Source organism: Leptosomus discolor, chromosome 19 (assembly GCF_034619465.1).
Source record: "Leptosomus discolor isolate bLepDis1 chromosome 19, bLepDis1.hap2, whole genome shotgun sequence".
Taxonomy (NCBI): Eukaryota; Metazoa; Chordata; class Aves; order Leptosomiformes; family Leptosomidae; genus Leptosomus; species Leptosomus discolor.
In genome coordinates, this window is record NC_141409.1 from 4615960 (window position 1) to 4635643 (window position 19684).

The 19684-nt window shown below is 48.4% G+C and overlaps 1 protein-coding gene across 1 annotated transcript; it reads left to right on the forward strand.

The window, feature by feature from the left end:
- Positions 1-8975: 8975 nt before the first annotated feature.
- On the forward strand, positions 8976-17931 carry TMEM268 (transmembrane protein 268). Its single transcript, XM_009952153.2, has 8 exons — positions 8976-9123; positions 10951-11060; positions 11631-11738; positions 12962-13111; positions 14188-14298; positions 15742-15822; positions 16734-16919; positions 17739-17931. The coding sequence occupies exons 1-8, from the start codon at positions 9018-9020 to the stop codon at positions 17916-17918; spliced, it is 1032 nt and encodes a 343-aa protein (XP_009950455.1). The 5' UTR covers positions 8976-9017; the 3' UTR covers positions 17919-17931.
- The last annotated feature ends 1753 nt before the right edge of the window (positions 17932-19684 follow it).

The following is a 19684-nucleotide window of genomic DNA, read 5'->3' on the forward strand; positions in this document are numbered from 1 at the left end:
TCCCCGTTAAAACTGTTTGCAAATAAGCACTTCCCTGGGATCAACGCGAGTACATTGGGTTTACACGGTGCAGTTTACAGTCAGGCAGTTACACAGTCACATCCACGTTCACCAACCACGGTTTGGAGTTGATTTTTGGGGAATTTCTTTTATAGAGTTAATGCTTTTCACTTTTAAAATGCCATTGAGAAGGCGTGTCATCTGTGCAAGCACCAGATGGACAAATGGCTTATTAACACTAGAAGATGTCATCTGGACGACTTAACGTGCAGTATGAGGTACAATTAGGACAGGCATTTGTGCTGCTTGAAGGCAGAGTTCAATTTTTCAGGCACGTCTGTGTTCACAGAGCTTGCTCCCCATTCAGCTGGTGCTGTTCGGTCTGACGGTTGGTGTCTCCTCACTGCTGCCTGTTCAAGGAGTTCAGGAGCAGTTACAGAGCTCAGCACCCCTCTGGGAGGAGAGGCAGAGGGGCAATCAAAGCCCCCGATCCCGCTCAGGTCCGCCACCTCTACTCTGTCTAATGATGCTTCGTAATTTTTTTGTCAGTTCAGAGACAGTATGGGTTTGATCCCCCGGTGCATTTGTTGTCATTAAATCCAAAAACATGAGAGAAAGGTGTAGCAAGGAACAGGAGGGATGAAACCTGGTGTGTGAGTGATGGCAAGGGGCTCCCCCGCCAGTCATTCACAGCCTGGGGGATCCCTCAAGGGGCTGCAGAAAGCAGGCAAAGGGCGAGGCAGTGCTGCTGCTGGAAGAGTTGTTCAGCCAGCGTGGAACGGCAGGGGACTGTGCTGCTTTCCTCTTGTTCATGGTGCTTCCTGTGACGTAAGAGCGATCAGGGTTTATTTTCATCGGAGCATTTTATTTGATACTGAACTTGTAATTTTGTTTGTTTGTTTCAGAGAAAGTAGTTTTCCCCTCTAGAGATCCCCCCTGCCCTTTTCCCTTCCTCCCTTTCCAGGGCCCAAACAGAGAAATAAAGGAGGGAAATCGCCCACGACCCTGTGTCTGGAGTCCAGGAGTTTGAGAGACCTTTCGTAAGGAGGGAAGCAATTTTGACTGCCTATCAGAAACTCCCCTGACAGCTTGATTTGGACAGTTTCAGAACCATGAGAGAGGACCCTAAATTGTCCCACTGCTGTGGCTACAGCTGAAGGTCAACGAGCCGTTCCTCGTTCTGCCTCGCGGTGACAGGTGCTGCTAGATGGTGACATAAATGAACCGTTCAAGGTGTTCCAGTGTGTAAGTCCAGATTTGGCAACCTTAAATTCCTCATTCTTCTGCTTTTGTGAGGTCCCTACGCAATTCCTGATGATCTTCATTATTGGAGCATTTTTAATGCTAGATGTAAGCCCATCAAGCCGCTGGCAGTCCCTCTCCTCTCCCTTCTATCCACAGCTTTGGGTTCCCGCACTGGTGCCCGTCTGACCCCGGAGCAAGCAGAATTAGCTGGCAATACGTAGCCCTACAGAAAAGCCAGCAGGTTCTGGCCTGTGAGGCAGCTCGTGGGAGGTGTGAACAGCAAGATGGTGTGTGCCAGCGATAGCTGCCTGCAGAGTAGCTGGGCTCAGTCGTATAAAAGCACACCCTAATTTTGACTGACCTAAATACTCTTGTGCTCTCTTCCAATTCTGGTGTACCATCACGCAGTCCCTTCTGTAGGTTACAGGTAACTATGTAAAAAGAAAGCCATTCCTCTTCCTTCTCTCTGCCTGTATGAAACCTGCTCAATTTTTCTCTTTGTCTGTTTTCCTCATCTGGAATCTCTCTCTGTTTTATCTGACATCACTAGTTCTTGCATTAATGCATAATAAGACAGACAAGCCTAGAACCCACTGATCCAGATGAGATTTTGGCTTCCAAGTATCAAAAGAAAAGATCGAGAACCCTCAAGATCAATGTTTTGTTGAAAAAGTTACCCAGACTAGTCCAAGAAAGAAGCATAGTGTAATCTTTCTTTGAGGTTGAAAGGAGAAAGTACTAATTTCATGCAGAAAAGATTATGTCTTGGACTGGCATAAGAGTAGAAAATAAATAGGTATTAAATTACATTTGGCTGTCTCAAAATAATCTAATAAAGCATCTTCTGGATCAATAGCTGAATCATTATCCAAGGCACATAGCAAGCTTTCCTTCTTTTAATTTGAGATGCAAGGAGGAGGTTTTCACATTACCATAATAAAAAGAATAATACTTTAAGTCTTCATAGGAAAAAGGCAGAAATTGAGGGAAAAAAAACCCCGAGAAAGACACTTTATGCCTTAAGCAAATGTAATTTTTCATTTGAAACACGTAATTTACAGATATTGTGAAATAAAGTTTTTTATATTTAATGACTGTCAATCTGTCAGCTTTGCTGAGCTGTTTGACAAAAATAAAAGTTCAACCCAGAGTCCGTGAAAGAAGACTTTGTGTGCAGGAAGAGAGGGGAAGGGCAAGACGAGGCTTTCAGCAACTTTGTTCTCCTAATTCAGGCTCACTGGGGGGGGAGGCGGGGGGAAAGATGCTGGAGCAGTTGTGCACTGAAAATGCAGTGTCATCAAAAGAAAATGAGATCTGCCCACGTTGGCTGCTGCTCGCCGCTGCAGCGTGCGCAGCACAAGCCAGGCTTGCGTAGGGAGAAGCTGCAGTCCTGCACCGGCCATGGCAAAGGAAGCAGGAATACCAGTGACATGTGGCCAGCCTTTCAAATGTTGCGGAAAAAGTTAAGTTTATCAAGTCATGTAGTAAATGTAGAGAGCAAATGGTCTTAGGAGTCAGAATAGGAAAAAGCAGACTGAAGAGTACACATTTTGGTATTTAAAGCAGTGGGACTTGAAGTAGTGCAGGGTGATCTCAGAAATGGTATTAAGAACATGATAGAGGATGAGGTTATCCCCGAGGACAGGAGGTGTCAGTGGTTACTGTCAGTCTGGGAAAGCACTTCAAATGGCAGATATTTTTTTTTTCCTAGAGTCAGGTTCCCTGTAATATATTCATTAATGCAGCATGATGGAATAGGAAGTACAGTCGTACGTCCAGGGCACCAAGCTGGGAAGAGATACAAACAGTACAGAGGACTGAATTACAATTCAAAATGATCCTGATAAATGGGAGAAATGATCTGAAACCAATAGTATGAAAGTCCCCGAAGAGAAGTGTACACTGAACTAAGAAAGGTGAAATCAAATACACAAAACCCAAGCAATCAGTAACCAGCTGTACAGCACTGCAGAAATTGTGAAAGTGAGGGTGAACTCCCCTGGGCTCAGCAAGTGTTTTGGTTTTGAGATGAAGTCGCTGCTGTACAGCGTATTCATGCAAGTGTCCTGTGTAAGATGGAGGTGAGAAAGAGGGTTGTTATGCTCCTGAATGTGGTGGGGTCTGTGTCCTGTTCAGGTGCTGAGCTTTGAAAGAGATGAAACCAAATTGCTCTTTGAATAGAGCATCGAAGGGCCTGGGCAGGTTTGGCAAATGTGGCTCAGAGTGATGATAATGGGGAGGTGAGGAATTATTTAGTCTAGAGATTCCGTGACAGTGGAGAAGTCTTAAAATAAGTTAGAGGTTGTTTCAGAGCAGACAGACATTTAATTTTTCACCAGATTCACTGAGGCTGGAAGAAGTAATCAGCTTCATTTGAAATGGGAAAGACTTAGTTTAGAAGTGCTTTTTAGCAGGAGGGTGGAAGGGCTGCGGGGCGGGTGAATGGGGAGGCTCCAGCACTGCCACCACTGAGTCCTGCTGTCCCCATGTCCTGGGGTTGTGTCCCCTAATAACTGTTGGCCCTGGCAGCTGGTTTCATCGTGTTGGAAGGAGGGGTGAGGTCTCATTTGACAATGTGGTGAAAGTAGCTGTTGGTGAGAAAGCTGCTGTGGGAGCTCACCACTTAATTATCAGTGAGGTAATACCGGGAAGCAGAAAATATGCAAAGAGCAAGTGAAGTGAGAGAGGAAGACTTTGCAAGTAGCTTTATTTGGTTTATGGGTTTCTGTTAAGTCAAGACTTGCTTCCTCATAGACGCTAACGAGTGAAGCTCAAGACAAACCTCAAGCTGCCTTAACTCTGATTTGTATAAAACAAATCCCCAAATCCCATGCAGCCGGAATGAGCTGAATGTGCAGCTGACACGATGCTTCCTGGAGCGAAGTCGGCATTTTCATTCACTTCAATTCATTCATTCTCATTTCAATTTTTGGAAGACCTTTGTTTTTGAATATCAAAGGGTGTCAGCTGGGCTGTGCGAAGCCGAAGCACCTCCAGTCTGCATTGGGATCCTGCCAATGTCCTCTGTTTTACAGTCAGATAGTTCCCTATTTCTTGTGAGCCTTTGCCTCTCTCCAAATGTCTATCTAGTTTACTGATTGACTTTGTATTTGCTGTTAGTTATAGTTCTCCCTGTTGTCTTTAAGAAGGTTAACTTTCTAATGCTCAGGTTTTGGTAGGGCCATTAATAGGTGGGCTAGGAATGTTACAGACCCATCTTTGTATTCCAGATATAAAGGCATATGTGCAAATACAATAGCAGCTTCTTGTCCAGCTAGAATCTAAAATGTGGGGTTTTATTGGAATATATTAATCATTGGATATTTTATACACTATTCTGTGGGACCTGTGGCTACAGATACCTGCTTGAATTGAGAAAATACCTGGCAGGATCTCTCCTGCCTAACAAAATCATCAAAATTATGTCCCAAATAAGATGATCAGAAAACTTACACCTGCCAAAGGTTTCTGAGCATGTGGTTTGATGCAACCAATTCTGAAGCTGGGCTAGGAGACCGTGATTCCTTACAACCCAATCTGCAGGTCCACCATCTCATTTGGGCCAGAGCTGCAAGTTCACGGGAGTGGTTGGGTGGAAAACTTCTCTCGGGAAAACAACTAGATAACCTTGCCTTTGATCGTGGTTGGTTTAAGCTGCCATGGAGCTTCCTCCTTGGTTTGTTAGATAGGTGTGAAACAGGTGCTTTCCAGAGGGAAAGCCTGTCAGTCTAAGAGATCCCAGAGATTGAATGTGCCCTTTTTCCTGCTTCGGAGCAGCAAAATTGGAATAGCTTTAAACTTGGAATTTCCTTTTTTCCTTTGGGGTTGTGTGTTGTGGTTTTTTTTTTTTTTTTTTTTTTTTTTCTTGCAACACCCCTCCCAAACGAGAAGGATTTTTCTACTTGTGCTGATGGGATGAGGTGTTGATGCCAAGATCAGCCCATACATGCGCGTCTGGCTAAGCAAGAGGCGTATGGTGTACGTGCTGCAGGTAATTATGAATGTTGCCTTCAGGTTTATTGCCCCCACAGAGTTTTGCCTTGGGCATTTTTTTGCAGTGAGCTCTCAGGGCTCTTTCTAAGCACTCTGGTTGTCATGTTCTCTCCCTGTCAGGATCTTTGTGTGGGCCAGAAGAGGAGGAAATGAAGCCAAAGCTTTTGATGAGGAGCATTTGCAAAAGAATCTAAAGCTTTTCATGGCTCTGTCTTGGGTGGGGATTTGAGCTGGGCCTTGAGCTAGTGACAACAGCAAGAAGATTTATCTGATTTTTCCCAGTACCTGGGCGATGTTGTGATGTGAGTTGCCAGTTCCCAGTGTAACAAGATCCCGTGTGGGTAAGCAGCTGTGGAGTCAGTTCTGTTCCCCATGCAGCCACGTGATGTAATGAACGCATTGCTCAGCAATGTCTGGAGCAAGCAGGGCTGCAGAAATTCATCCCTGCAAGAGAAGAATGGCATTTTCTCCAGGAAAGTGTGTACAGGCACTGCAATAAAACTTGCTTTTTTTTTTTTTTTTAAACCATCCACTAAGACTAACAATCACTGAAATACTTGATTCACTCTGTTCTAGCCTCCATGGATCCTCTAGGTTCTGGTGAGCTGTGAAACCATGATTCCCAGGCTAATGAGTCGTCTTTCCTGTGGTGTCTCTCAGCGCTGTCTCTTTGCCTGAAAGCCAATAACTTCTCTAGCACATGAAGCTGTTCTGCGGGGTCTGTCTGATTGCGTGTCCAGCCTACTGCTTTTCTTCCGAGCCCGGCAGCTGGAGAGGAAACTCACACCCGCCCTCCGTATCTGCGCAGCGTCCTGTTTTGAGGAGGGCTACAGTTCCCACCCTGCGTGTTACCCCTGTTTGTCTGTGCTTTAACATGGCCTTTTGCTTAACATACAGCGACTCGTTCTCAGCCTTGAGATCTTCATTCACCTCTCCTGATTTCTCCAGCCCTGTCATTGATGGTTGGCTTTGACTAATATATTCACACAACTAATCTGATGCAACCTTGGGATCAGCACTTGGTGAGTCCTGCCCAGCGGATCGAGGAGGAGGAGGAGGACAGCCTTCTGTCTGTGCCACTCTTCAGCTCTTCCCAGCTTTTAGGGTGCGGCTCCAGCTCTGGACACCCCAGCCTGCAAAAGGTGAGGATAACTCCTGCAGTGGGATCTCCTCCCATGGCTGTGCCTTCAGTGAGGAAGCGCTTTTGCGGAACTCTAGAGGGTTAAAACCCCATTTCTGAAACCAGTCTAGAGGAAAAGTCACATGCACGAGGGAGATTTTGCAAGTTGGTGCTTGCAGCTCAGGGTAATGAGAGGGAGCGTGGGGGTGCAGGCTGCTTTGCCTTCGGTGAGCCGTGCCTGGTTAGTCCGTAGTCCCCGGGAGACGCAGGGAAGAGAGTGACCTTTCCTGGAGAACAGGCTGGGGCTGTGGGATCGGAGACCTCCCCGCTCGGCGGTGGGACAGCACAGCGCCTGGGCAGTGCAGAGCGGGAGGTTGGCAGATAAAGGGCAGTGAGGAGGAGGGAGCTGAGCTGGCTCCCCAGCACCGGGAGGTGAGCTGGACCAGGTAAGCCTCTGACGGCTGCTCTGGAAATGAAGCAGAAGGATTTGCTGAATGTTTCTCTGCTGCTAGCTAGGGTTTGGAGGTGTCCTGAAAAGAAGGTCCATAGCCTGAAGGAGGCAAAATCACCAGAGAGACATTGGCATTGCATAAAGAATAAGAAGAGATGTAGAGAGACGCAGAGCCTGGGGAGTGCAGAGGATGAGAGGATACCCCTCGCGTTAGCACAGGAGGTGGCGGAGGAAGATTTGGGGGGGGGACCCATCTCCAAAACTGGGCAGTTGTTCTGCAGTAAAAGGCAATGGAGCCAAACGAGGTCTGTGCTGCCTGAAGAGGTAAAAGCAAAGCTGCTTTTGCTAACAAGCTTGTCCTGGCTGGGGAAGGTTGTTTCCCACCTGCAGCTCCCCGACGGGCTAGGGAAGGCTGAGCTGCCCTCATCCTGCTGCACCCTTTGCTGTCATCTCCCAGGGTCTGTGCTCCAGAGACACAAAATTCTCGACATCCAAGCCAGAGAGCCTTGATTCAAACTCTAACTTAATGTGACGGCAGCAACACCCGAGGTGATAAGTTTTAATTAGGTTTTCCTTTTGTTCCCTCTGTTTTTTCACTCTTAGCTTTGCTCTTTTGTGTGGGCTTTTCTGTCTTGTTTTTCATTTTGCCTTCTGTTTGACGCTGACCTGAAGGAATTGAAGGCAAAGGAGGGGAATGAGTGAGAAAATTCAGTCTGAATCCACATTTTGGTACTGGGAGATGTGCTCTGTAACACGTGGCTGCCCACGTTTGGCAAGGAAATCACACTGGAGAGCTGTGCTCAACGTACAGCAGAATTGCTCCTCCTGTGCTGGTGAAGAGTGGGTGCTGTGCCCATCCCGTGTACACATGTGCACGCTGCACACCTCTTGTGCAACGTGTACCATGGCTTGATTCCTTTAAGTGTAAGTTTCCAGCCCTCTGCAGGTTTTTTCTGTAATCAGAAGAACCTTTCCTGTTGTTTCTCTTGCCTCAGTTTCCTTTCCGGCAGTCCTTCATCTGGCAAATATCCTGGCTCTGTGCAGGGGGTTAATTGCAGTAACAACCATCAGTGAAAAATAAAGCAGTCCCCTTTGGAAGGAGAGCAGGTGAGCTCTGTGAGAGGCCCTTACACCAAGAGACAGCAAGAGGCTCCTGGTGCAAAAGTAAGACTGAGCAGAGGTTAAAAAGTAAATGACAGTTTTGGAGAGCCAGCGCAGATGCAGCTGAGCCACATGAGTGAAGTTTACTTTTCAGTTATCTTCCAGAGTCTTCCAAGCATTTGCTTTAATAACCACCCACAGGTCCTGGCAGTAGGTTAGAGACCTACGTCATCAGCATTTGTCTGGAAAACCCGTGGCCACGGTGCCTGCTGCGGGGAGGTGCCCCGTCGGCTTCTGGCACTGTCCGCGGTGGAGAGGAGAGGGACAAGGAAAGCAGAGGCCCTCAAAGGCTTCGCTGCTGCTGGGTGAGAGCTGCTGCTTGCCTCTGCCTGCAGTGAATGCATTTTTCTTCCTGATCTGCACTGCATCCTTCGTGCAGTGGTGAGTTATCCACTGCGTCAGTGAGTCGGGTGCATTGCTTCCAGGGAGGGGCATTTACACCAGCTCTATTTTCTTCTGAAGGTGCACGCTGAAAGCAATAGCAAAAAGCCTGTTGGCTTTGCAAGGAGAAATCCTGCCTATTCCTTGACTAATTGTTTACAAAATAAAATATTTAAGTATGTCGGGGTAATTTAAGGAATATTTAAAGATAACTTTTCTACCTATTAACAAAAAACCCCCCAACAACCCCCCCCCCAAAATGTAATTGCAGCAAAAGACGAGCCTGTGCGTACTGCACTGACGGCTGGCTAACACCTACCTGGTGATAACATCCACATGGAGTGGGGTCCAAAGAGCAGAGTACACCCAAGTGGTCTGTGCTGTTCCCCTTTATTTGCTGTCTCTGCAAGATGTGGGGTTTTCTTTTCCTCTTTTCAGGGCCAGAAAATGCCTCCTTGCTCATGGAAAGCAGGATCTCGAGGAAGTCATCAGTGGGAGTGTGAATGAGGATTTCACAATCTGCTCCCTGAGGAGGAGAGCAAGCCAGCTGCCTGCTGCCGTGGGGCTGAATCAGTGTTTCTCAGCAGTGAAAGACAAGGCAGATACACAAAGTGCTGAGTTTCTCACAATACGACGTAGAGTCCCTCAAGGAGAGACACCTTCAGCATGGCCCATAAAAGCCAGGCTGGTGGAATTGAGAAGAATGGGTCGCTTCCCTCCATCCTCTACTGTAAGAGTGATTTAAAGGAAGGATCCCTGCAGGGGGTGAAAGGTAAGCGAGCAGCTTGTTGACAATAAGGAGAAAGGCAGTACTGAGTGCAGTGCCCTTAAAATAACAGAAGACAGAGTTTTTTGAAGATGATCCTTAACAGCATCTCATTTGCAAAAGTAACTAAACATTATGGATGTTTCAGCATTTTGGGGATGGGATGGAGACACCTCGACTGTTTTGCAAAGCCTGATACACAGGAATGAATGGACATCCACCTATTGAAAACAGGACCCTGGAAGTCCTCTTCTCTTGGCCTTCAGAAGTCAAATTTTTGGGAAACTTGACTTCTGCTTTCCAAGTGACTCCCCTTCCCCAGTAACAATTTGCTGCCTCTCTGCAGCACTGCTTCTGAGACTGCCTGAGGTGCTGTGCAGAGACAGAAGGCAGTGCCATGGATGGGTGTTCTCAGCAAGACCTCCACACACCATTCAGCAGGGCACACTTTTTGCTTGCTCAGTTCATGGCACCTCCTTAGTGCTCAGTTTTTGCCTGGGTGAAGCAGCTCTTGTCCCTACAGCAGGCTCCAGCAAAAGTCAAGGAGCTGAGCCCCTCTGCAAATCTCTGGTATCTCAGCTTGGCACTTGACTTGCTAGACTTTGTGCGAGCAACTTGACCAAAGCCATGGAGAACAGCCGAGCTGAGCCCAAGGCTGAGGTATTTTTTATTCTTGTTTCATGCTCACCGCCTCCACTGCTCTGTGTCAGGAGGAGATAAACCTCAGCAAACAAACAGAACCTTGTTATCCTGGAGGTTTCAGATGCATCTACTTTTCTTTTTCTGACTCGATGCAGTCACGCCCTATTGTAATGCAATTGCCTCGTTTCACTTGGCATCTCCTGTTCCTGAGCAGTGAGGAGGTGATGAAGGTGGAGGACATGAGTGGGAGAGAAGGGAAAGGTGAGTGTACGCTGCATTTCAGCCAGCACAGCAGTCTGGGAGAGCACTGCGCAGGCAGTGTCAGCTGTAGCAGCCCCAGGGGACACCTGGCTGACCCCGGATCTGCAAAGGGGAAGGAAAGCTTGGCGAAACATTTCAGTGAAACAGGATCTCATCTGAACAAGTCACTTCCTTAGACCTGATCTCTTTCTCTTGATGTAGCACAGCTTGTGTAAACTCTAGATGAATGCCAGATGGGAAGCCTGGAGATCACAGCTCTCTTGTGCCACTCCAAGGCTGCTCTGCCTCAGCTCCGAGCAGCCTGCTCCTCAAATCTGGGACAGGCTGTCCTCACACTTTCTGGGCTCCTGACTGCAACCTCTCTAGGTTACATCTGTGATCCTAGTCCTAGCTGAAACTGGGAAGCTGAGAGCTTTGAGCAGAGAGCAGGAGGAGTCTTCCCAGGACACTGGAGGACCTATGGGGCTCGTGCTCCAGGGCAGCCCTGCCATGTCCCAGGAAATGTGGTTATTGGAAAACACTTTAATTTGATTGCTCAAGCTTTTTCTTGTGGTGGGTGGGGTGGGTAGGCAATGGGGGAACTCTCTAAGAGGTAGATAGCCTTTGCAATGCTAAGCAGCTTGAGTCCATTGTCCTTTCAGTTAGGGATCAGTGAGGCAAGTCATCCTGCTGAAGATCAGAGCATCATGTTATCTCTGACTGCTCACTCCTGGAATGCACTTGAGGTTTCCTCCCTTTTTGTAGGTTATTTCCTTACAGGGGATGTCAGACTGCTTCCAAAGCTCCTTGTGATGCTCTCTTGAAATGTCCAAGAGGGGATTCTGGATCCATTTAAAACACATCAGTGTGGTCTGCATTCCTGTCTTCCTTAGCTGCTGGGAGAAAAACCCGTGCCAGAGCTGTGCTCATGACTCCTTTGGGCTCTTGCAGAACCCCTCAATGGCCAGGTGCTCATGGTGCTCAGCATGGACAACAACTGCTCAGCCACCTCCTTTGACATGGAGCTTTGTGCAGAGAAACTGAAGGCTCTTGGGGTTCAGGTAAGCTCCTCACACGTTATGTCCCCTGGGGACCCTGTAGGAGTGAATGCTGGCTGGGTTAGCATCATTTGCATTTGCACCCACATCACAGGCAGCTTTTCTTTTTTTTTTTTTTTTTTTTTTTAGTTTGAGTGTCACTTGTTTGGGTTCAATTTCAGTCTATTCCCCATGGACTGCAAGTCAACTGTAGTCATCTTGGCTTAAACCTCTATGAAGAAACCCATTCAACATAGGTTCTAGTGGATTGCTTGAAAGTCACTCTATGGGATGGAGCACCCCTGGGACAATCTGTCTTGTCCTTTGTCATAAAGAAGTGCTTCTCTCTTGTGACTTTTCCTGCGCTTTCCAGGGAGCTATTACTCACTGCAAAGGAGGCAGGAACACAAGTTTTTGGTCTGTGGCAGCTGTATGGATGAGATTGGAGGCGCGCTCTGCAGGAGGGTGCTCTGGGACACAGCTTTTGCTTGCAGTGCCAGCCTTGCCCCATGATGACTGCCCAAGCTGGTTCTGATGGGATGAGGAGCCCCAAACTGGAGGGCAGCTCTATTTTTCTCTTTTCTCCCTGAGCAGGTGGCAGCGGGTCAGTGGGCGAGGTTAATCCAGGATGCTGTCCTGAAGCCTGAAGTGAGACGGTACATGTTCTACAACTCCAGGGTGTTCCAGATAGCCATTGCTGTGGTAAGGACAGCAGGGTCTCTTGCAGGCTTGCCATAGACATGCACTTACTGAGGCGCATCAAGACCTACACCTGGGGCTCTTGTGCCCAGGGAGGGAGAGAGGTTTGGGTAGGGAGGAGATACTGTTTTTCATACATCCTAGTGGTCTCCTTTGGAAAACCCAGTTCACAGAATTTCTGTAGATGGAGGGCAAGGCACCTTCTCCAACCCCTTGCTGGTAGTCCCACGGAAGCAGGCTGTCTGTGGCTGGATAACCAGCATATGCTGAGGTAGTAGTACCTACATCAGAGGGTTTTTTTTGAAGTTGATTTTTAAAATCTGTAGATATTCTGGTCCTGATGTTGATTTAGACCAATGGACCAGTCATCTTTGGTTACTGAGGTGATTGTCTAGTCTTGTTTGATGTCTTCTGGTGAGAGAAGCTCCTCCAGAGACCCCAACCATTAGCATCTACTGTGCAACATGCCAAGGGTGTAATAAAGTCTGAATCCTTTGTTTTAGTTGCATTTATTTTTCTGGTTAGCCATTATACATGTCTTCTCCTTTCACTAATACTGTAGGAATTGGTGCTCAGTGTTTTGAGGGTTTTGGTGCCTGTTTAGTGCACATGAGTTCTGTTATTGCAAGATGATGCTGTGACATGCTGTGCTGTGCACGTCCTGTTTGCTTCTAGGCAATCTCCTGCCCAAATGCATGCTCTCTGATGTAAAGGCCAAAGGAGTTCAGTTTTGCCTGCCTTTATGCAAAGGCCAAGTTTGTCAGTGCTTAACATAGTCCTTGAGCCCAGTGTCAGTGTCCACCATCTGAGCGCTGCTGTAATTGAGTAGTCTCTGCACCACCTTGAGTGCTCTGACATAGGAGCTTTCTAAATGCAGGGGCTGTTAGAAGTATTACCAATATGCCTCAGTGAGTGCATTTCTTATCTAAATGGAAGAACTGGATTGAAATCCTTCCTAGGTATGAATCATCATTAAAAATTCACTCTGTCTTTGATGAATGGTAATTTTTTATAGTAAACTAGGGCTCGCTCAGTCCTTCGAGTCCTTTTTTTCCCCCCAGTTTATTATTGGAAAGAACTACTGTCCTTTCTCACCCTCTGAAAATCTCGTGTGACTTAATTTATGGTAAGGTATTACCCCAGGAGAAAGGACCAGTAGTTTTCTTCTTGACTTTTCTCACTTTCATAGTTTTGTGAGTATCAGCAGTCTCTCTGGGTTTTTATAGGTTTTCTACATGTCTCTCTGGACAAACATTTACTCCACAGTCCAGCTGTGTTCCTTTGGACGCTACTGGGAGGCCAGCGTGCTAGTGACCCTGGCTGCTGTAGCAGTCACTGTAGTTGTGATACTGGTTATCGATTGTCACCAGAGGAAGGTAAGAGGAGGCTGCTTGTGTGCAGGCAGGCAGTGCATGGGGAGCAGGACTCCCTCCCACCAAAGTGCTGGCACACAGGTCATCTCCTAGATGCCTACGAAGAGCGTAATTATCCGGGGAGGAAGGAATATTTTTACAGCAGGCTCAGAGATCAGGTTCAGGCAAGGGATGTTTTACAGCCAAGTTAGGTGTCGTAATGCCTAAAAAGTAGGTGTTGGAGCCCGGCAGGCTGGCTCTGAGCGCCTGCTGTCGCTGGAGATAAAGCAACCATTGCAGAGCGCGGTTCTCACTCCCACGGCTGGTGGGAAGCCACGGGGACTTGCCAGCAGAGCTGGCTCCTGCCCTGCTTCTGATGATGGTCCTTGCAGCCTCGGCTGCGTGCAGCCATTAATAGCATGGTTTATTTGAGTCGCTGTGGTGCTCTGGACCTTGCAACAGGTCCAGAACAAAAAGGCAGCTCCTAATCCATAGAAATTGCAATAAAATTATAAACTGAGGTAGTCTGGGCAGTAGAAGGAAACAGGGAGGTGACATTAGCATGAGAGGCAACCAGCCTGCAGCATCCACTGCTCGGTTGTTGTCAACTTTTTTTTGTAGGAATCACAGGAGTATGGAAATTTCTAACCAGTGATCTGAAGAATGGTATGGAAAGGCTAGATTCAAAATCCAGAGGGGTCTTCACACTGGTTTTAACGGAGTTTGGAGCAAGCCTCTAATGCCAGCTGTGCAATGATTCTTCCAAATGGAAACCTGGCAAATGTGCGGGTGCACAGAGGTTCAGGAAAGGATTCTTTCACTTGGGGACTGCTGGGGAGGGAAGAGGCAACATGATACTGGAAGTTGATTCCACTTCAAACATCTTGTCTATAAGAGAAATAATCCTAAGTGAGATTTCTGGCTGCAAAGACATCCACTAGCAGTGGCTGGTGACAATCCTGCCTGACTGCAGACTGCTTTTGTCACTGCTTTCTTGTTAGAGACATGGTTATTTGGAATTATCCAGCTGCAGGTTGTAGCTGTAGGCTGGCCCAACTTTTGCTGTAGAGCGTGTTAATTTTTCCTGCGTTCTTTAATAGATAAATATGAATACAGATGTGAGGCTGGCAGCTGTCAATGAAATCTTTATCAAACACAGTTTAATACTGGGGATTACAGATGCCTTGGATGGGCCACACAACATCCTACAAGTATCCTTTCTGTAGGGAATCATTTGTACCCCTCCTGGGTAGCTAATGGCGTGGAGGTGTTTATTGATGTTACAGTCCATGAGGATCTCCAGAGGGTGGGATCTCTAGGTTTTGTTTTTTCTCATAACGATGTGAGGGATTTGGTAGTTTTTCTTCTTCTAGAAGTGGGGATTGAGATATGCCCAAATGCAATTGGAAATAACAAATCTAAAAGGTAAGTGGGATTAGTCCTTTGGGCAGACAGTCATTCCTGAAAGGGTATTATACTTACATGACAGTGGTGATTCTTATGAGCAGAGTGGTAGGAATGGGCCTCTGGCAAAAAAAATCCCAACCCAAAACAACACAGAGAGAACTGGAGTCCCCAACCCTGGGCTCATTTGCTGCTTTTCAGAGATACCTTTTCTGGACTGGACAAAGATGTAGGGGAAAGAACAGAGTTTTAAGACAGCACGAAAGTGTTAAAAGAAGGTGAGAGAGATGGTCTCCCAGATTTGCTGGGGGACCTCACACCACCCCATATATAGAGAGAGGCATGAAATAGGAATGGAGAGGGAACCAAGGCTGAAATACACGGTCAGAGAAGGGGGCAGGGGGGCTGGCAGGGCTGAAGACATGTAGAATGAGGAGGAATCACTTAAGAACCTGCATTACACTTTTGTTCAGACCATCATAGTTTTGCACCTCGGTAAGTGAGGACTAATTCAGGGAACCTTCCCCTCTACCTACATGTCCCAGAACTGCCTGAGAGCAGAAAACAACCCAAGGATTTACGATTTCTCAGTCTGCTCCATTATCAGATCTGTTTTAACTCTCTAGCTTTTACACTGTTCCTGAATCCCCTTGATGACAGCAGCTTGAGTAGATCTATGAGGGCAAACCTTTGGCTGCCCTTCTGGGGGGCTGCTGCTCTCAAAGCTGGGAGGACTCTCATCCCCAACACATTGCTCTTGGTAGACTCTTTGCAAACAGTGCCTCCATCCTGAAGACAAGTACCACATACAGTAAATTTTGTAAAAAAATAAATGGAATGGATCCCTAGAAACAAAGGAAAGAAAGAAGGACGGGGTTAGGGGAGCTAAGTCAATGCGACCCACCAGTTTATTTAGACATAAAATTAAGATGGGTGATAGGCAATGGCCCTGGGTTATTGCAGTCATCACTCCCCCAGGCTGCAGGAGGTGTGCGAGGAGGACTGGCTGCCCTCTGGGGCAATGTCCACCTTCCCTGCCACCCATCTTCTCTTCCCCTTTACCTTGAGGCCTTGCCTTAGAGCCTCTTGGCTTAAAATTAGCCCTGTGATGTGTTATTTGGTTCCTGACTGCGTCCTGAGTGTCCCATGGGTACCAGCTGCCTGAGGTCCATACCACGATCTGCATGGAGACAGAGGGCTGTGGAGGGGGAAGCATGGGAAGACCCCTTCCTTAACCCTGCCCATCCCAGCTGTGGTTTGTGCACTTCAGCCTGGAGCGCTGCCTCCAGTCCTTGTCAGCCCACATCACCGACCTGCAGAGGACACGAGAGGTAAGTGACAATGGGCACAGCCTGAGCTCCTGTGGTGCCAAGTGTGTGTCCACCCCTATGCCCCGGCTTTGGTAGGATGGAGATGGGCAAGGAGAACTGAGTGTTTGAATTTCTCATGGGCTTCCCCTGCTGTGAACTGGGAGCTGGACAGACTGGGAGGTGGATAAACTGCATCCGTTGGTGCCCAGTTCAGCAGGAATTTGCTTGGGTCCTGTGGTATGTGCGTGTTTGGATAATTAACTGTACAACTTTAATAAAGGAGAGTAATCATGAATCAAGGGCAAATTTTGAAAGCATGTGTCACAACTTGAAATAGCTGACACCTTGAGCTGTCCTCCTGAAAGAAATTGGATAGCCTGAGGAATAAGTGAACACCGTACCGGCTTAACTGTATAAAAAAATTTTGTCCTCTTGGCCTTCAGAAAATGTTTTCCTTTATGCAGTGTATAAATATACAAAGACCACACTCTCCTGCGCTGAATTGCCCTTGCTGACCGCAGCCACAGGATGAGAGGTGAGGGGGTACGACCCTCTGAAAATCTCAAGGCTGCTCATCTCCCTGGATGAACCAGCAGATGCAGATCGGGGGCTGGACAGTAGCGCACAGATTCATATATTGGCTGATATAACTCATATAGCTTTTAAAGACAAGATTCTCCATGCCAGGCTGTGACTATCATGCTGGGAGCAGTCGCTGGCACAAGAGGCAGTTGATGGCAGCAGGGCTGTAGGATGAAGACACTCAGCTCCAAGTGCTGGGCACAGCTCTTGGCCAATGCTGGTTTTTACTCTTGGGATGATAACTCCCAGGAGTAAAAAATGTGCAGGAGGATTCATGCCCTTCGCAGGCTGTCCTCAGGACACTGCTGCTGCCTGCCTTTGGAGACCCCCAAAATCTCTCTCTCTTCCAGATGGGCTTGCGGCACAGCCTGGACCAGCTCTGTGTGGTTATGGAGGCGGTGGTTCAGCCTGACCCGGTGATGGAGGAGGAGTCTTCGCGTGAAGAGTCCCCTCTTTTATCCAGTGAAGTGAACCTAAATAAAGAGCCTGTGACATGCAACGAGCTGCTCTGCCTCGTTCCCGAGGGCCCACCAGAGGTAATGAGAAATATCCCTCCCCGATGGACAGAGGCACCGAATCACCTCCCCAGGCACCTCCACTCCAAAGCTCACCCCAGCAGCCACCAGCCATGGGGACACCTCCTTTGTCACCAGTAGAAGGACCTGGAAGCCTGGAGGTCCACACACCTTCTCCAGCCCTGACTGCTGAGCAGTTAATGCTTACTGAGGCAGCTAGTTCTTAATCCTTCAGGAATTCATGAATTGGGCTTTTCCCTGCTGGTGGCCAGGGGTCCCTGTTTGGAAGACAACCTCTCCCAGGGTCCAGGCAGGGACCCAGTGTCTGTGTCTGGGCTCGGGGTGAGGCATGGCAATGCTCAGCCTTTGTTTCCTCCGTGGGGCATGCCTTCAAAGCCTTGTGCCGTGCTGAGCAACAAATGTGTCCTCATTCCTGCTCAGCAAGAAGCTTCAAAAGCGATGATTTTGATTTATTTCAGTTTTCTGCTTGCTTGTTACTAAGCAAATTTGGTGCAGGTGACATCCCTGCAGATTGAAGCTCTTTGGCTGTCTGCAGGCAAAAACAAGCGCCAGGAGGCAGTGACAGGGCAGGCAGGTCCCCAAGCAGCCTGGCTCCCTGTCCGCCCACCACTGAGTGGTCATTTCATGTCACTCCCCTGTGGGGAGAGTGTGCCAGCACTGCTGACCAGAAGGGGATCTGGGACAGTTATATATGCCATTGACTGCTGTCCTGTTTCTTTCAGACAAGGACAGTCCTTGGACGAGGGAGAAAATGGTATTTAATGTATCATCCACTCTTCCCACAGGTAGATGCTCTGACATCTCTTGTGCTCATTCTAGGTGATGGCCCAGCAGCTCCTGGTGATCTTCAGTGGATGCTACGTCCGGCTCCTGGTCACTGGCCGGCTCCCTCGGGCCGTGGCAGGGGGACACCTGGAGGACAGCAGCGTGCCCTGTCTCTGCCAGTTCATCGTGACCACTGCGCTCAACACACACCAGAGCTGGTTCACAGGCAGGTGACTGGAGGGAGCTGGAAAACATAGAAATAAAAGCTGTCCATACACAAGAGTGTGAAGAAGCTGTGGGCAGAGGAGAGGGCTGCAATTGCTCATCCTGGACTTGTCTGGATGAATAAGTGGAAATACGACTCTAATAAAACATGCAAGACGCTCACCAGAAAGCTGCTTACCTTTGAGACCTTCTGCCTGCCCCATGGCTTGGTGTGAAGGAGCTGTTATGGGGATCAAAACAATCCAAGGACAGCTTGGATTTCCCTTGGGAAATTACCCACTGCTTTTACTTGGGGGCCTCAGGGAGCCATGGGGAATACCTGCAGATATTAGATAGGAAGTATGTGGGGTTTTTTTAGTATAAGGAAGACACAGAACATCTGTGCATAGCAGTGTTGCAAATGTGGTGTTTGCCCTGGATCATGTTTTGTCATGTAGTTGCCAGTGATAGTGAGCGATGTCCTGTGACAGACGTGGATAATGTCTCAGCTGATGACTTGGCAAACTTTCCACTGAACTAGCTCAGGATGGTGCTCAGTACCTGCTGCTTCTGCTGCTGCCCTGGGAGGATGGTGAAGGACATCTTGATGATCCATGGGATTAAGCCTTAAAGAAGGCACTGGGTAGGGCATCCTGGAGCGTGGCTTTTTTCAGACTCCCCTTTCTGCTTCATTTTAGGACAGGCTGATTCCTTTGTTTTTCCTTTCCTCCCTTCTTCCCACTGCATTAGCACAGAGCATGTGAGAGGAGCCAGTGGTGAGCAGACTTCAGCATTTGAGTGGAGCCCCTGGGAAAATGCGAAACGAAGTGCTGTAAGCCTACAAGAGGTTTTGTGCTCAGGTGGTGCCCATGAATGGAGAACTGCTGGGGTCCTCCTCTGTCTCTAGAGCCAGGCAGTTTCATGAAACTCTGGTGACTGCATGCCCTGATGTTTACCTGACCACCTAACCACAGGGTTTGGTGATGATAGCTGTCCTAGGAAGTGGCACTAGTCAGGATAGAGAGTCCTAAGGTCTGTGTTTTCCAGCCTTGCTGTGGCTGAGGGTGCATGGGAGATTCGAGTCTGTTCTCTGCCTTCCAGCCTGCCCTCCCTTCCTCCCCAACTTCTGCAGAGCCGCACAGCTCCCTGGGCAGGGCTTTTGCCTCTCCCACCTTAACAAAGCTCAGCACAAGATACCTGCCCTGCACAAAGCCAGGAGCATTTCAAAATTAAGGTCATTAGTTCGTGCACATCCCTCCGTTGTGCACATCCCATCCTGCCGCCATTGTACTGGAAAAGTTTTGATACCGAAGGCCAAACCACCACTCAGGGTGGCAGCAAACGGCTGAGCCCTGGAGACCCAGGATCTTACAGCCAGCTCTCCCCAGGGGCGCAGGATGCTGCTGCTCCCTCCCCTGTTGTTTCTGTCATAAGCCATGGTGAGACAAGATCCATCTCCTCCCAGATGAGCCGCAAGGCAAGCCTCAGCAGCGAGCTGAGTGCTGCCAACGTACGATCCAAAGCGTCGGTCTGTTCAAACACCGTAATGACGGCAACCCCCTTCCAGGAGAAAAACCACCATACTCCCAACCAGCCTCTTTCCATCCATCTTTATTTCTGGTTCAGCTTGGGCTGTCACAGGAAGGGGTCGGGCAGGTTCCTCCCCGCACGTGCGGAGTTTGCGATTCTGCTGTCATTGCTCTCTGTGACGGGGTGGGGTTTGCTGGAGGGGGGGATCCCACTGCGGCCCCTGCAGCCCTCTGCTCTGTGGGTGCTGTGCATCACACTGAGGTGCT

What these genes read in the sequence shown, in the direction of transcription:
- TMEM268 (XM_009952153.2), top strand. Translation starts at nt 9,018, where the DNA reads ATGGCCCATAAAAGCCAGGCTGGTGGAATTGAGAAGAATGGGTCGCTT. An exon ending in ATCCCTGCAGGGGGTGAAAG is followed by an intron (nt 9,124 to 10,950) that starts GTAAGCGAGCAG and finishes GGGCTCTTGCAG; the next exon opens with AACCCCTCAATGGCCAGGTG. An exon ending in TCGATTGTCACCAGAGGAAG is followed by an intron (nt 13,112 to 14,187) that starts GTAAGAGGAGGC and finishes GTTCTTTAATAG; the next exon opens with ATAAATATGAATACAGATGT.